Source organism: Erinaceus europaeus, chromosome 15 (genome assembly GCF_950295315.1).
Source record: "Erinaceus europaeus chromosome 15, mEriEur2.1, whole genome shotgun sequence".
In the NCBI taxonomy this organism is placed as follows: domain Eukaryota; kingdom Metazoa; phylum Chordata; class Mammalia; order Eulipotyphla; family Erinaceidae; genus Erinaceus; species Erinaceus europaeus.
The window spans coordinates 64791864-64808569 of NC_080176.1; the positions used below are offsets into that span (position 1 = coordinate 64791864).

Here is a 16706-nt window from a genome sequence, read left to right on the forward strand (position 1 = left end):
ACAGCTAATAAGCTCTTTGTCATCCTGCTTTCCTGCCTAATGGTGTTTTTTCTTTTTCTTCTTCTTCTTCTTCCTTTTAATGAGAGTGAGTGAGCAAAGCACTGCTCCTACACCCCTGAAGCTCCACCTGTTTTGTCTTGGCTGCTCCCATGTGGTGTTGGGGATTGAACCCAGGGACTCACACATGCAAGGCAAGTGCTCTACCACTGAGCCACCTCAGCAGCCTCTAACAACAGGAGGGTTAATTGGAAGGCATCTGTCTCTCACAAAATAGATTTAAAACAAGTGTAAAAGAAAGCACCTTCACAGAATGTGAGCTCAGACCTACAGGGATGCAGAGGTCACATAGGCGCCTAAGCTGAATATGGGCCCCAGATCCCATCAAATCGATGGGGTTTATAGTCAACAATATTCATACACCTTTTCCATATTAGAGAGCTACTCTCTTCCCTGAGCCAGCTTTCTGGTGCTTTTTCTAACCATGACATCATCTCCCCAGACAATAACTTGGATCCACCAGCATATCAGATTTCAGGCTCAGAGGAAAAAAACAAAACAAAAACTAGTATAGCCACAGAATATAACGAAATACATAATATAACTAAAATATAATATAAATATATATAAATATAATGTAACTAAAATATGTTTACTAGTTGTCTACAAAATAGAGGACCCCCCCAACTCTTCATCTGAACTATTCCAGCCTTTAGGTCCATGATTGGTCAACAATTTGTTTGGCTTTGTATGTAAACTCTCTTTTCAGCCACCAGGTTCCAGATGCTAGCATGATGCCAACCAGACTTCCCTGGACAGAAAACCCCACCAATGTGTCCTGGAGCTCCACTTCCCCAGCGCCCTTCCCCACTAGGGAAAGAGAGAGGCAGGCTGGGAGTATGTATGGATCGACCTGTCAACGTCCATGTTCAGCGGGGAAGCAATTACAGAAGCCAGACCTTCCACCTTCTGCAACCCACAATGACCTTGGGTCTATACTCCCAGAGGGCTAAAGAATAGGAAAGCTATCGGGAGGGGATGGGATACAGAGTTCTGGTGGTGGGAATTGTGTGAAGTTGTACCCCTCTTATCCTATGGTTTAGTCAATGTTTCCTTTTATTAAAAAAAAAAAAAAAAGACAAGGAGACACCACTTCACTCCTGTGAGAATGTCATACATCAGAAAAGGTAACAGCAGCAAATGCTGGAGAGGTTGTGGGGTCAAAGGAACCCTCCTACACTGTTGGCGGGAATGTCAATTGGTCCAACCTCTGTGGAAAACAGTCTGGAGAACTCTCACAAGGCTAGAAATGGACCTACCCTATGATCCTGGGGATATATCCTAAGTAACCCAACACAACCATCCAAAAAGATCTGTGTACATATATGTTCTTAGCAGCACAATTTGTAATAGCCAAAACCTGGAAGCAACCCAGGTGTCCAACAACAGATGAGTGGCTGAGCAAGTTGTGGTATATATACACAATGGGATACCACCCAGCTATTAAAAATGTTAACTTCACCATTTTCAGTCAATCTTGGATGGATCTTGAAAAGTTCATATTAAGTGAAATAAGTCAGAAACAGAAGGATGAATATGGGATGATCTCACTCTCAGGTGGAAGCCGAAAAACAAGATCAGAAGAGAAAACACAAGTAGAACCTGAACTGGAGTTGGTGTATTACACCAAAGTAAAAGACTCTGGGGTGGGGCAGGGAGGAGAATACAGGTCCAAGAATGACAGAGGACATACTGGGGGTTGTACTGTTATATGGAAAACTGGGAAATGTTATGCATGTACAAACTATTGTATTTACTGTCGAATGTAAAACATTAATTCCCCAATACAGAAAAAAAAAAAAGAAAAAGAAAGCACCTTGGTGAGACCTGGGTTGTGTGCATGAGGCATTTTGAAGTTATGCAGCAAATTAAACCTTTAAGTGATTTCACACAAGCCTCTTCTCATAGTGAGGCAGCAAGGACACTGGGCAGGCACGGGGATGCCACCACTGCCTCCTGCCTCCACCTGGGTGGAACCACCCCCGGAGGCTCGTCTCCTGACCTGCTGTGGTTGTCACTGGTCACATCAAAAGGTGAGGATCCCGAGCAGGGGAGACAGCACACTGTTCATGCAAAAGATTTCCATGCCTGAGGTTCTCAGGCCCCAGGTTCAATCTTCTCATTCACCATAAACCAGAGCTGAGCAGTGCTCTGGCAAAGTAAATAAATAAGCCCCATCTTTGGGAATTACCCAGAACAGGTCCATCAGTATTGACAGAATTGGACGAGTGGGTGCCCAGGGTGCTGGTGGGGTGGACTGGGGGTGGAGTGTGGCTTTCTTTATGGGGTGACAAGATGTTGTAAGACTGATGGCAGCAGTGATGGCTGCACAACTGTGAACAGACCGAGAAGCATTCAGTTGTGTATTTTAAATGAGTAAGTCGTACATTATGTTAATTACAGCTCAGCACAGATGTTAAAAACACATTAAACTTGATTCTACTTTTTGCTACTGAAATCAAGGAGAAAAAGGAAGGGGGGAGGGGTTAGTAAGTCCTTGGCCTCTCTCCCCCAACTATACCCAGCTTGGGGTATAGTTCTGTACGCCAGGATGACTTTTCAGCAACACGGCTTTGGAACCACGGCCAGAAATGACACTCCTCTTTCACAGGCTGCCACCACTGGCCTGGACAAACCCTGGGGTCAAGTTTGTCCCCAAGGCAGCATCCAACAAGAGATGATGGATAAGGAGCCCAGAACCTTGTCACCTCGGCTCTGCCTCTCCTCTCTGACCTCCAGAGCCTCTGCCATCAGTGATTCCCTCCCTGGTCACTTATTCACCTCATGCCACGCCATACCTCCATGGGCTCCCTGAGGCCCCAAGACTCTGCATGCAGTCTTGATGTCTGCAGAGGAAGTGGCTCCCCATGTGGAAGCCAGCCCTAGGTCAGTTCCAGGCCTTTATTTCCCACCTGTATGCTCATCAAGATGCCCACACTTGGCCCAACTCATGTCCCACCCTGCCGTCCACCATGCCCGGGTAGCTGGTTAAGCTCACACAGTCACTCCACTTGCCTAATCGAGTCCTGGTGATGAATTAGTCTAATCCAGTACTGCTGCCGGAAAATCAAATCCAATTTCCCTGTGGGAAGCCTTCCTGTGGATTTAAGACAGCTCACCCAGTCTAAGATGGGAGCTGACTCTGCTGGTGCTTGGATCTCAGCTAATGGTCAGCAAGCACTGGTCAACTGTTTAGAGGACAGCACACCCCCTTCCTCTGCTCTCTGCAAGCCTCTGAGCTGGCTTGCTCTCAGCAGGTGCGTTGTTTCTTCTGCAGGGAGACAGGCTGCCAAGTAGGAGGCTTTGAATGCCTGCTCTGTACCTGGAAGTTCGCTGACATCCTCAGTCAGCTCTCCCATCCTGCCCTTCCCATCAGAGGGACCACTGTCCTCCCAGCCAGCGTCCCAGGAGTTAGTCGTCCTCCCTCCTCCCCTCCTGCTCACTCTTCTGTCTCCCCCACCTCATTCTCACCGATCAGCCTGCAGAAGGGAACTGAAGCCTGCTCCCTGCTCACCTCCTATTTTCCCCTCCAGTTACTGGCGCTCAGATTCTGCCCAGGTTAGCGCCCTTCTGACAGCTCTAACCAAGGAGCCAGGGCAGCAGCCCTAGAGGTGCCCCCCTCATACTGCCCTCCCTCCAGGCCCTCATACCCCTCTCTCTCCTGCCTGCTCCACCAGTCTAGTGTGGCCACTGCTCTCCTTCCTCCATTCTCTACACCTGTCCCAGGGAGAGTTCAAGGACCTGAGTTCAAGAACCTGCTCCCCACTTGCTGGGGCAGGGGGATGTTTCATGAGCAGCAAAGCAGGTCTGCAGTTTCTCTCTCTCCTCCCTTCCTCTCTCAATTCTGTCTTATCAAATAAAGGGGTGGTGGATTTATAGTGCTGGCACGAGTTCCAGTGATAACACTGGAGGGAAAAGGAAGGAGGAGGAAGAGGAGGAGGAGGAGAAAAGAGAGAGGAAACTAGGGAATAGAGAGGGATCAAGAAAGACAGACACCTACTCTACCAATCTCAAAGCTTTGCCCCATGGGGGCTGGGTGTTTGAAATTGGGTCCTTACACACCTACCAGGTGTGCACCCACCATCTGGTGCCTGCTCTCGAGAATTTTTTTTGGGGGGGATTCTTAAACATCTCCGAGCCCTTGAACATAATGTACAGTCTTGTCACTAGGGGAGGTGGGCCAGGCCAGGAGGGGTCTACTGTCTGTGCTCACTGTACTGCCTTGATAATAACAGTAGAGGGAGCCAGTGAGACAGCAGTGTTGTGCTGAGCACTTGCATTCCAGAGATCCCAGTTTCAATGTCCAGCATCACCAACAGCTGAAAGGTGACCTGATAAAAGGAAAGAAAGCAAAGAATAACATCAGCTAGGAAAGCCCAGCTTGTACTCAGGGCAGAGTCCCCCCACTTCCGTGGGTCCCCAACACTAGCTCTTAACCTGAAATGATGGCCTGTATTTTCACTCACCAGATCTGTTTCTGTTGTCAAGGCATCAATTCCAGAAAATCTCCAATGATACAGACATTTTTCACTGGGAAAAAACACACGTTCTTCCCTGTCCTTGCATTTAGGACTAGTTGGTCCTCCCCGGGGGGTGGGGTGGGGGGGCAGTGGCTGTGGCATAGGGAGGGCAGAGAGCAGGGAGGGATGGATGGGCTCTGAAGAGGGTAGTCATACTGCTCTGTCTCCAGGTTCTGTGTGAGAGTTCAAGAGTTATTTACTTTCATGGGAGAGGGAGAGCACAGCACTACTAGCTCTGGCACAGGGCAATGCTGGGGACTGAACCCGGGGCATCTGAGGATCTCAGGCAGGCCAGTCTGGTGCATGAGCACTGCACTGTCTCCCTGGGGTGATCAGGGAGGCGCTGAGCTTAGAGCTCAGCCTGGGTCTGGCTCTACACCTAAGACCACAAAGGGGCTTCTTACTGAGGAGCCAAAGCATCTGAAGTTTCCTATCACGAAGCCTTCTCCCTTCTCTGTGGCAGGGCCTGGGAGCTGGGACCTAAACGAGAACTAAGGACAGAGGGTAGCCCTGCCTGCTTTGTGTCCTGCAGTGCAGGGGTCAGGAAACCCAGTTCTTCACAGCATGAGCTCATTTCCCTGTGTGTGTGGGGGGGGTTGATGGGGGAAGAGGAAGCCCCAGAATTGTCACATGCTGGCCAAGTCCTGGGGAGGGGGCGGGGGCGGGCTTCCTGAACCACCAGAGTGAGGGGCATGATTAGGAGGGGACAAACCTCATTTTGTAAAATCAGGTTTATGACAGTGTGATTGCCACACAGTCAAATGCAACCCTTTGAAAGGCACAGTTCAATGAGTTTTCTACTTGTGAGTTTAAAATCCACTTGAATCCCAGAGCAACAAAACCTGGAAGAAGAGTGCCTCCATGCTATGGGTTCTGTATTACTCCTTTTTTACATTGTATTATTTACTGGAGAAATCAGTAAGGAAGTGGAAGACAGAGAAAGAGAGAGGGTGGGGGGTAGATAGCATAATGGTTATGCAAAGAAATTCTCATGCCTGAGGCTCTGAAGTGTCAGGTTCAATGCCCCCACCCCACCATAAGCCAGAACTGACCAGTGCTCTGGTAAAAAAAAAAAAAAAAAAAAGAATTTGTTGACAAAGAGAGACACCTGTAGCGCTGCTTCAGTGTTTGTGAAGCTTCCCCTGCAGGTGGGGACTGGTGGCTTGAACCTTGGTCCTTGGACACTGTAATATGTGCACTCTACCAGATGCCCCTATATTACTCCTTAATCTGACACTCACCCAACTTCCCTGCAACCCTGACCTATGACCTTGGCTGCAGGTGAGTTGAAACAGGCCGAGAATACAGTGTCTATACCTCTCTGTACTCCCCAAAGTTAGTTACACCAGCAGAATCCCCAGACTTTCTTCAGACCTGCTCCCCAACACACACACACACACACACACACACACACACACACACACACACCCCTAAAAGCCTGATGGAGGGAAGATTCCAGTCTCATCCATTTTGTCCCAAAGAACACACTATCTTCTTCTTTGACCGCAGAGTAGAATATATATCCCATAACTTAGCTGATCATCTGTTGATGGGCATTTAGGCTGCTTCCATGCTGGCTATTGTGAATAATGCAACTCTGAACACAGGGCTGCATATGTCCCCTCAGATCAGTGTTTGAGTGTCCTGTGGAGAGTGGTGTCACTGGATCATAGTCTACCCTCTTTTGGTCAGAGTATCCATCACTGGAGGAACTAGTGTAGTGTCCATTCACTCTCTCCTCACCAACAACCAAACCAAGAGAACTTTGGAAGGTCGTGAGATGCACCTTCCAACAATTCAGAGGTGATCACCAAACCCAGACCTTTCCTTAGCACTCCCCACCCCAGTCCCAGTCACTCCCAAGGCTTCCTGGTTCCTTCCAAGCTGAGAACTTAGGGAGAGTCCACAACCCGCCAGGGTGGGGGATTCTGTGGGCATCACCTGCACCAAGCCAGATAGCTCTATCACTGAGCAGCTCTCCAAACGGCAAAGACGATGGGGGTTCAGGTGCTCACTCTCTGGGGGTGCCTATCTGGATGCTGGGGCTCTTCTACAAGGTATCTGGGGAACCAAATCCACACCACAAGCAGCATCTCAGTCTTTGACAGAGAAACACATGCTCATCCAAGTAATGCCGCCTGTCAATCACATTCTACGGGTTGCCCTCTAATATCTTCTGATAAGCAGAATGGACACTGGTGCTGCTTAACCCCAGCCTTGAGGTTGCACATAGTCCTTTGCACTGCAGAGCTGCCATCTGCCTCCCGGCCCAAGCCTAGAATGAACCCACTGCAGTGGTTCCTCAGCTTTTACCTTACATTCTTCATCCAGTAGGTCCAAGATGCCCAGCTTTGCTTCTATGAGGTCTATACAAGGCTGGTTGTCATAAAAATCAATCAAGGTCCAAGGGATCTGCTCCTTCATGTATTCTTCTTGCTCCAGTTTGAATACATGCTAGGGATAAGGCGTGAAAGGTCAAGGACAGCGAACTGCAGGGCACACCTCAGCCTTCAGCCTCTCTCCCTCCCAGCTTCCGAGATCTGATGAGAGATGGCGCACACCCACCAGAAATGCTTTGGGCACTAAGTCACAGTCGTGGCTGGAGGCAAGGAAGGTTCATTTAGGTGATTCCCCATTTCCAAGTGACCCCCACGCCAGGATATTTCAGTCACCATCTGCATCACTATATCTCAACCAGTTGCAAGAAGTTGTGTGTGCACACAATTGCTTAAGTAATGCAGAAGCCTGGAATGAGTAAATGGGAGCCTAGGCCAAGGGGAGTCTCTCTCTCTCTCTCTGTACACTTCTCATGAGCAATGGGGAACACTTTCCCAAAGCTGAAGCACCCCAGGAAACCCAGGGCAGAGCTGAAGCCCACTGAACCTGGAGGGGAAGAGAAGCGAGAGAGGCGGTACCCTTCATGCTGGCACCCCTGGTGCGGACACCAAGCCTTACCGAGTTGAACTGCTGCTGGAGCTTCTCGTTTGCGTAGTTGATGCAGAACTGCTCAAAGCTGTTGACCTCAAATGTCTCAAACCTGCAAAGGGCAAGAAGCCGGGGCCAAGTCAGAGGCATGGCTTTGCACCAAAGAGCTCACTGGGACCTCAACAGGACTCCCGTGCACCCTCCCGCCCACCTCCACCCTAAGCCCAGTTCTGAAGCGCCCGTTTCTGCTCTTGTGAAGCTGTCAGAGTCCTGCCTATTTTTCACAATATGCAAAAGTACTGACTAGAGGGGAAAAAAACATGGAAAACGCACATGTAAAAGGCTAAAACCACCCATGTTCTATGGCTGATGCTACCCTGTCCCTCCTAGTGACAGGCTGGTATGTTTCCTTACAGGGACTTCATACTTTTGCACCATTCAGGTTTATATGTACAAATTATGCCTCTGATGAAACTTTAAAAAAAATATTTCATTGTTTTATTGATTATATAGAGGGGGGAAGAAGGGAAGGAGAGGGAGGGAGGGAAACTGATAGGAAAGGGAGAGAAAAAAGAGACCTGTAGCACTGTTCCACCACTAGTCAAGTTGCAGGTGGGGGCCAGGGCCTTGAACCTGTGTTCTTGTGCACTGTAAGAAGTGTGCTCAGCCAGGTATGTCACTGCCTAGCCCCTACAATTTTTTAACCTTGTTTTTAAAACTTTAACTTTGCATTAGAAATCTTTGTTCTTCAAAAGTGGGGTTTTGTTTTGTTGCAGTGCTTGCGCTTTGAACGTGGGCAATTTCACTGTTCCTAGACTAACATTTTTATTTCTGTTAGACAGGGAGGAGGGAGAGGAGGGGAAGCGGGGAGGGATAGATTTTTGATTGATTGATCATCTATGGAGCTTCTCCAGGTACCACTCTGGTGATGCTCCCATGTGGTATCGGGGTTCAAACACAGATCATTTCACGTGTTAGGGCATGCACTCTACCTAAGCTCCTCAACAACCACCAAATTTTCTTGGTCCCCAAACCACAGTCTCACCTGCTGGGAAATTGTGCAGATGCAGTCACATCTGCCATGTTTTCCCCTCAGGCTACTAGTTCCCATGAGAGTTGGGACATTCTGGGAGTGCCTGTTCCGCCATGTTGTGCCCTCAGGGCATTGTCTATATCCCCGCGATATTTGGAGTGCTTTGGTTACTCCTCCCCCCTCCCATTCTCACGGGAGTTATCATCCTATCCTGGAGTGCTATGGTTACTCCTCCCCCTTCCCATTCTCAAGAAAGCTACTCCTATAAAAACCCTTCGTTTTCCGCACCTCGCTCTCTTGCCAGCGCTTCACTCTGGTGTTCAGACGCAGGAAAGGTTACTGCCTGAGGCGGCCATTTTCGCTACCTCCATGTGGCCCAACCTGCTTCTCTAGCACCCAACTCTGAGGTGCCAGCGCAAATAAAGATTTGTGTTTCCTCTTCGCTCCGGACCCCTCCTCTCTCTCTTCTCCGCGGCCCGCACTCAACAACACTCACCAGCTTGACTGACCTGAGGTCTGTAGTACAGAGAGCCCAGGTGACGGACACACAGGGCTGAGGTTTAGCAGATACCCCACCATGACCCCTGAGGGGCGTCCCACCCTGAGAGGATGCCTCTTTCTAACTCACACAAAGGGCTGCTCCATACAGAGGTATCTTAACTTCACCAATTCCCTGCAGGGGTTCATTCCACCTCTTGTTCAATTCTGGGACAAATACTGTACAGACAGCTTTGAATTCAGGGCTCTGTTTAGGATGCTAGTCCATAAGGAGAATCACCAGGTCAGAGCATAGCTTCTTAGAGGGTAAAGCCAAAGGGGCAGGGGAGGAGCACACAGGTTACCATGCACGAGGACCCAGGTGCAAGACTCCCCCACTTGCCGATGGAAACTTCACCAGTGGTGGAGCGGTGCTATACGTGTCTCTCTCCCTCTGTATTTCCCATTCCCCTCAATTTCTCTGTCCTATCAAATAAATATATATTTAAAATAGATAAAGCCAAAGGTGCTACCATCTTATGCTATCATTCCACCCTTGCAATGCATGGACATTTCTTGTTCTCTTGGCTAAGGACAGATCTTTTTTCTTTCTTTTTTAAAATCCTTTTGTTGATCAGTTATTTCATGAAAGTAAGACTGAGACTAGAGTGCCCTGGTCACATGTGGAGGTCGAAGGCCTCACAAAAGGAATGTACTCTATCTGCTGGACTCGCTCTCCAGCCTACAAGGATGTGTCCTTAAATTTTGCGTTTGATGTTATGTGTGAGAAGCATCACCAAATCTAAAAACTCAAGGAGCTTTTGACAATGTCACACAATATGTAGCCACTACAACTCTAGCACTGAACATCCACTTCACCCCAACATTCTCCCCTGGGCTCCACTCAGAGGCCTCTCTCCTGAGCGGGAGTACTTATGTACAAAAGCTCTTTGATCCATGGTGTGGATTAGTTTTCCAGGGCCTGGAGTTACTTAGTCCATGAAAAGTGGCTGTTGTTGGAATTTTAATTTCCTTAATCAATGACAGAGTTAGCGGTTTTCCTATGAGTGTGTGTGCGTGTGCATGCATAAAACATTTATACTCTAAGAACTGCCTGTGGGGGTAGGGGGATAACTGCCTATGATAGCTGGTGAAACATTTGTTGGGCTCTAACTTTAAAATGAACTTGTGAGGGCAAGCGAGTAGCACACCCAGTTGAGTGTACACAATACCATACACAAGGACCTGGGTTTGAACCCTCACTCACCACTTGGAGGGGACACACTTCATGAGTGGTGAAGCAGTGCTGTAGGTATCTTTCTCTCTATAAATATCACTTCCTCCTTTCAAATCCTCTGTTCTAAAAAAAAAAAAAAAAAGGTCACCCGGAGTGGTGGATTCATGGTGCTGGTGTGACATCACTGTCCAGTGGCCTTTTCCTTTGTTTTTGAGATACAGAAAAAAGAAATGGAGGGACAGACAGAGAAGAGACAAAGCATTGTTCCACCATCCACAGAGCTCTGCTATTGCCGTCCAAAGGGTTCCCATTTGGTGCTAGGACTCGAACCCAGGGTTTCATGCTTTTAGGGTCTGTGCATTATCAAATGAACTATCTTCTGGTCCAGCTTTGCATCTTGGAAACTGGCAGGGGTGGATGTGGGGGAGGCATGCAGGATTGTAGGCAGGAATTAACGCAGCTGCCACTGGAATAACAACCCAGGCAAAGATTCGATGAAGGAGTGTGCTAACTCTGACACTGGAAAGAGAGGGAAAGGTCCTCAAGGCAGAAATGAGAGAACTTCAGATGACCTATGGGGCACTGGGTGAGAATGCCCACTGGGCTGACTGGACATGGTGGCTCACCATGTTGGAACACCACGACGCACTGACGGCTTCTGTTACAAAAGAGTGCGGCCACTGTCAACAAAGTCATTGGCAGGTGTCTACACCCAACAATGTCACTTGGTCAAGGCAGTGAGAATGAGTCTAGGAGAAGTGGTGCCTTTTTCTCCACCCCTCATAGTCTGTACCACCTGGCATTAGCCCTGTGAGCAAATGCCAGGCCCCGCATGCTTGGTATTTATCACATCCCCCAACTGGGGAAACTCAGGTATGGGGAGATTACAAAGCATGGCCATAGTCAGAACATCAGCAAGCAGAAAAGCCCATACTAAAGGCTGAGAAGTCTGATTTCTGAGACCATATTCATAACTGAGAGAAGAACAAAAATTCCATGGAGGGGAAAAGGAGGCCAGGGAAGTGGTGCTATGGCTATAGTGTTTGACTCAAAAGCATAAGGTCCTGAGTTTGACCCCTGGTATCACTCACAGAGCAGAGTGATGCTCTGGCTCTCTCCATTTATGTTAATGATTGAGTTAAAAAATAAAAAAGGAAAGGAAAGGAAAGAAGCAGGCAACTTGAAAGAGCTGTGAGAAGAGGTGAGCTTCTCAGAAGAGGAGACACACACACACACACACACACAGAGAGAGAACACAAGGACACATTAACACCAGGCAGAAGGCTGAGCTCAGGCCTGGGACTTCTCCATAGCCTTATTATACACAAATGGGGGTTCTTTCTTACAATAAACAATGCCCCTCTTTTAAAATCAATTATAATCTGTAAACCACAACTACCCTCAAAAGGAATGATGGAGCTGCCCTAACTGGGGGTTGGTGGTGCTGGTGCTGTAGGTGTCACCCTGTGCAGAAAAGTCTGCAGCAAAAATAAAAACTAAAAAATCAGACACCCAGCAGCAGGTCAGGGAAGTACCCAGGAAATGCTAGGGTTCTCCTTCAATGTGCCCACCTCCCCCACTGAAGTGTCAGACATGGCTAGAGGGAAATCCATGGGACATCAAAGGAGTCAAAGATCTCATGAAAGAATAGCCTCTGATCATGCCTACCTAGGAGAAATCATTCTGGGTTAATAAAACAAGATCAAAGTCTGTACCTCACACTTTGGGGCTGGAGGAGAGACTCTGCTGGTTGTTGCCCTGAGTTGGAGTTCTCCCAGCTATGAGCTATGTCATTAGAGCCTCATTTCCTCCTCCACCCCACCCCATTCCATTCCACCGCAAGAGAGCTAGTGACAGTCAAGCCCTGGAGGGAACTGAATTAATAAAACCCAGAAGGAAGATAAAGAGTCTCTCCAGCAACTAGCCAGATAATAGCAATTGGGTGTGCTCCCTGAGTTAGTACAGAGCTCCACAGATAAAGGATTTCAGTATCTCCCACTTGCCATTTCTTGGAGGTTTACATTGGTAGCACTCCACAAAGACATTCTTATTAATTTGAGATAGCCTGAAATTAGCTCATAATTTTCTTATTTCTGAGACATTATCTGGTAACAATTGCTCTGTCATTGAGTATAATTACTGTTAATGCCACAGGCCCAGAGATGAATGAGGAATGTGGATAGCTGAGAAAATCTCTAAGATGAGTGGCCTCAAATAACCACAGATGGGAGATAAAGAGGATAGTTTCTACTCTACCATGGAATTACATTTGCTATAATTCTTCCAGTCAACAGACACAACTCTTACAAATAAGCACCATGGATCAATTTATAGTTCACAACATTAAAATGCCACCAAGAAACTTATATACTGGGGAAGTGAATTGGATTCCTCCTATGAAATTAATATTTAGATCAGAACCCTTGAGTGGGAAGGAAGGTCAAAACATAAAATGAAGCGTGATGCTGGGCCTTGAGATCTGCACTTGTGGAGAGCCACTATCACCTCTACTTGAATTTCCTTCTATCTTCAAAGTGTAGTAGAAAAGTGGGCTAGCAAAATAGCTCACTTGGCTAGTGTGCTGCTTGAGCCCACACTGAAAGAAGCTTTGGTGCTGTGGTCTCGTTTACTCTTTTGCCTCTCTTTCTCTATCTGAAAAATGTAGTGGAGAAGCACGTTCCTTCTAATTCTACTCAATCCCAGGATGTGCTAAGAGTCACACATGCCTCTAGGGATAAGATCTGGTCTGTTGGAAAGAGAAACTGCAATAAAAAGAAGTCAAGCCATCACTTAAAGTTAATTATTAACCTCTCTGAGCCTCTTCCTGAGAGTAGCAAGGCAGTGAAATGCTTTGAAGGCTGGGAAAGTCCTTCCCCCAGAGCCTGGGCATCAAAGGAACAGGCATCTCCAGTTCACAGAAGCCAAGCCCTACCATTCTGCTGGAGTTGGAACAAGAAACGGGGTAGAAGGCAGCTCTACCTGACAGCTTGTAGGTAAAAAGGTAAAACAAGTCATCTTGAATCTCTCTCTTACAAGGGCATCTGTGCCTCAGTAGGCACAGGAGGCCAACCTTTTGGACCTCTTGCTCCACCATCTTGGGTTGGATGTTGATTGCATGTGAAAATGGCTGGACTTGAATTCTATGTCTGTTTCTCTCCTCTCCTTCAGTGTCCCCACATAGGACTTGTCCTCCAGGAATAACACTGCCCCAGGGCTCTGTTCATCTCCCAAGGTCAAGAACAGTTATCCTCCCGCAGGACATAAGTTCATTCAGCTTGCCTGTGCTCCTGATTGCTCTTGGTTCCTAGAACTCTGATGTGGGCCTGCCAAGCACCCAACCTAGGGGACGTTCCCAATCCATCAGTCAGATGTCCAGAGGACCATAAGGGCTGCACAGAATACCCAGTCTTGACAACTATAGGATGGTCTCACTCATATGTGGAATCTAGACAACTGATACACTTGAACTTTCAAAACAAATAAACCCATTTCTAAGACTTTGTGAGAACTATGGGTGATTATCACTGGGAGGTGGGAGAGGGGAGCCACAGAGCTTTGGTGGTGAGTGCGGTGTGGAACAACACCCTGTAACCTTACAATCTTATAGCCCATTATTAATCAAGAATTAAAAAAATAATCCAGTTTTGATACCTTTGTCCAAGGAGTTATTTGGAAGACACCCAGAAACCAGTACGTATTACTTAACTGCAGCCAGCATATGGCCTCCCCCAAAGCAGATGCTTTAAGTGAGGGTGAGTTTATGAGGGCTGCCTTGTAGATAGGCAGAAATGGGCTTTAGATAAATCTTGAAAGTATGTAGGGGTGTTTGGCTCCAGGCACACCCCAAAGGGCTCCATCTGCACAAGCTGGGAAGGCTGAGTTGGATTTCAGAGCAATATGGGTTGCACAGTTCTTCTGGGATTTCGGAGCAATATGGGTTGCACAGTTCTTCTGGGGAACAGAGACATTTCAGGGCACAAGCAGTAGCTTTAGGTGACCTGCTCAATCTGAGAACGTGGGCCAGTCATGTGTCCATCCAGAAGAAATCACATCCAGGGAACAGTGGGCTACTGTTCAGGGGACGCAGGGCAATCACTGGCCATTCCCTGTCCAGTCACTCAGTCTCCATGACACTTTCCCCACTGTCCTCAGGGGATCTGTGTTGTTTTTTCAACTTCCCTTTGCTCCCTCCCCAGGCTCCCCACCAGACTCTCATCCTCAGCACTAGCTAGGAATCTACACCCTGCCTAGCCCCAAAAGTCTCTTAGACCAATAGTTTTCACCAAAAATGGCCTGGCTGGAAGCTGGGGAAACAGCTCGACTGGAAGAGCACTGGATTTGCACACCTGAAGTTCCTGGCTTGATCCCAGCATCACATGTACCAGAGTGGTACACTGGTTTGTCTCTCACCTATCACATATAGTAACTAAGATAAAGCCTTCTAAACAACAAAAGCTCTGGCCTTAACCAAAGCCTCCATGCCACCTTGGTATTGTAAAGGGTAAACTCAGAGACAAGTAAATACACATCTTGTCCCAAATGGAAGCCACTTTTTTCTTGTGGCCATGAGGAAGGGAGAGGAATAAGAGATTAAGATCACAAATGCTGGCCAATGCAGTATGAAGAGGGAGCCCCAGCCAAAAGCTGCCTGGTTCTCTCCTATTGACTTCCATCCCCTGCCTGGGAAGAAATTCCCTACAGACATCAGGCGTTATCACAGATCCTTAGCAACATAGCTTGGCTTGGGGTGGCTCCATTGCTCTGGCTGTCACTGGCTTTGCACTCTTGTTGGCGCAGGTGCAGGTGCAGGTGCAGGGGAGCACAAGAAGCACTGACGCCCTCTTTCTACCAGGATGCAGGTGCCTGGAGCAGCTCAGGTAGCCTGCAGGTAGTGGCAGGGACCTACTGCACTTGTGTCCATGGCAGCTGTGGCCCATGTATATTTAGGGGCCCACAGGCCTTCCTACTCCAATGACTAACCACCAGCTAGAACATCCTGACGAGACAGGATGCTGTGTATGTGTAGTGCCGCTCTGCTTACGTATACAGAGTGAATGTTGATTCATGCTGGCTACTGACTCGATAGAGCAATCTGAAACAGCGCGCCTACTCCCACAGAGTCCTGTCTCTGAGGTGAGCTGCCTGCTGGGCCAATAATGGCCCAGATAGGCAATACACTTTGTTCAAAGACAGTTACCTGTTGGAGAAATGCATGCCTACTTGGGGGTAGTTTTCTGATGCCTTGGAGGACAGAATTCTCCTTAGAGAAAAATCTGTTCCCACAGTTATGAAACCTAATGACAGTAGGTGAAGGGAATGGAGTCAGACAGAGCAGAAACTATTAGTTTTGCCAGGCTTTATCTGGGAAAGTAAAAGCAAAAGCCAGTATTTGGGGAAACACAATTACCTGGAAATAGTCATAGCAGAAAGAGCAGCATGAAGTTAATTACTGAGAGCGAGGCAGCACCTTCCCCCCAGAGAGCAGAGCGCCTTGTGACTTATTCTGAGTAACCAAGACTGAGCATGTGGCAGGCACTTGGGTGGCCCAAGCTCCATGGGTTGGGGTTCTGGGAGGGTGCTTTCTCCCACCTCCCACTCTGGGGTGAGGCTCCACTGTCTGTGCCGCCTACATTTTATCCTGCCAACTCTGTGTGCTCCTCCTCCAGGTGTCTCCTCCAACTCCCATACCTCACACTTTTTCCTATAAAAGAGTCAGCTGACAGGCCGGGAGACAACTCACCCAGTAGAGTGCACATGTTACCATGCATGAGGCCTGAGGTCAAGTCCCAGGACCACATGGGAGCACCATGAACAGCATCTGGGGAAGCATCGTGGATGGTGGACTGGAGTTGAGGCCCTCCTCCCTCCCTCTCCTTTCCCCCATGAGACAAATAGGAGAAAAAAAAAAGGTTCAGGAGGCACTGGTATTGTGCATGGGCAGGGCTCTAGGTTCATTTTCTGGAGCCGTATAAAAAAATTAATGATGTGGTTCCCACCTCACCAGGCGCATGAAGCTCCCCAACCTGCACCAACAAGCATGCTGCTCCTGCCTTGAAATCATACACACTATGCTTACCCACCCTGATGCCACCTGCTGTGCCTGTGGCTGTTGCCTTGTGCAAGTGATTTAGCTCTTTTACCACATTCTTCTGGCCTCTGTGATGCAAGAAATTAAATTTCCAAGCTGTGCTGCTATGAACATAGGTATAAATTTCTTTGAACGACTGTGTTTGACAGTGTTTGATTTCTTACGATACATCTCCAGCAGAAGCACTTCTGGGTTACAGGGCACTTACATGTCCAACAACAAATGAGTGGCTGAGTAAGTTGTGGTGTATATACACAATGGAATATAACTTAGCTGTTAAAAATGGTGAATGCACCTTCTTCACCTCATCTTGGGTGGAACTTGAAGAAATCATAAGTGAGATAAGTCAGAAAGAGAAGGATGGGGAAT

At 48.0% G+C, this 16706-nt stretch overlaps 1 protein-coding gene across 1 annotated transcript in view; it reads right to left on the reverse strand.

Annotated features, from left to right (window-relative positions):
* MYO5B (myosin VB) overlaps positions 1–16706 on the reverse strand; it is a 195103-nt gene that overhangs the window by 101654 nt on the left and 76743 nt on the right. The window contains exons 11-12 of the mRNA XM_060172332.1: positions 7533–7614; positions 6891–7031 (exon numbers count right to left, since the gene is read on the reverse strand). Of these exons, the coding sequence (XP_060028315.1) occupies positions 6891–7031; positions 7533–7614 (223 nt within the window). The remainder of the gene's footprint in view (positions 1–6890; positions 7032–7532; positions 7615–16706) is intronic.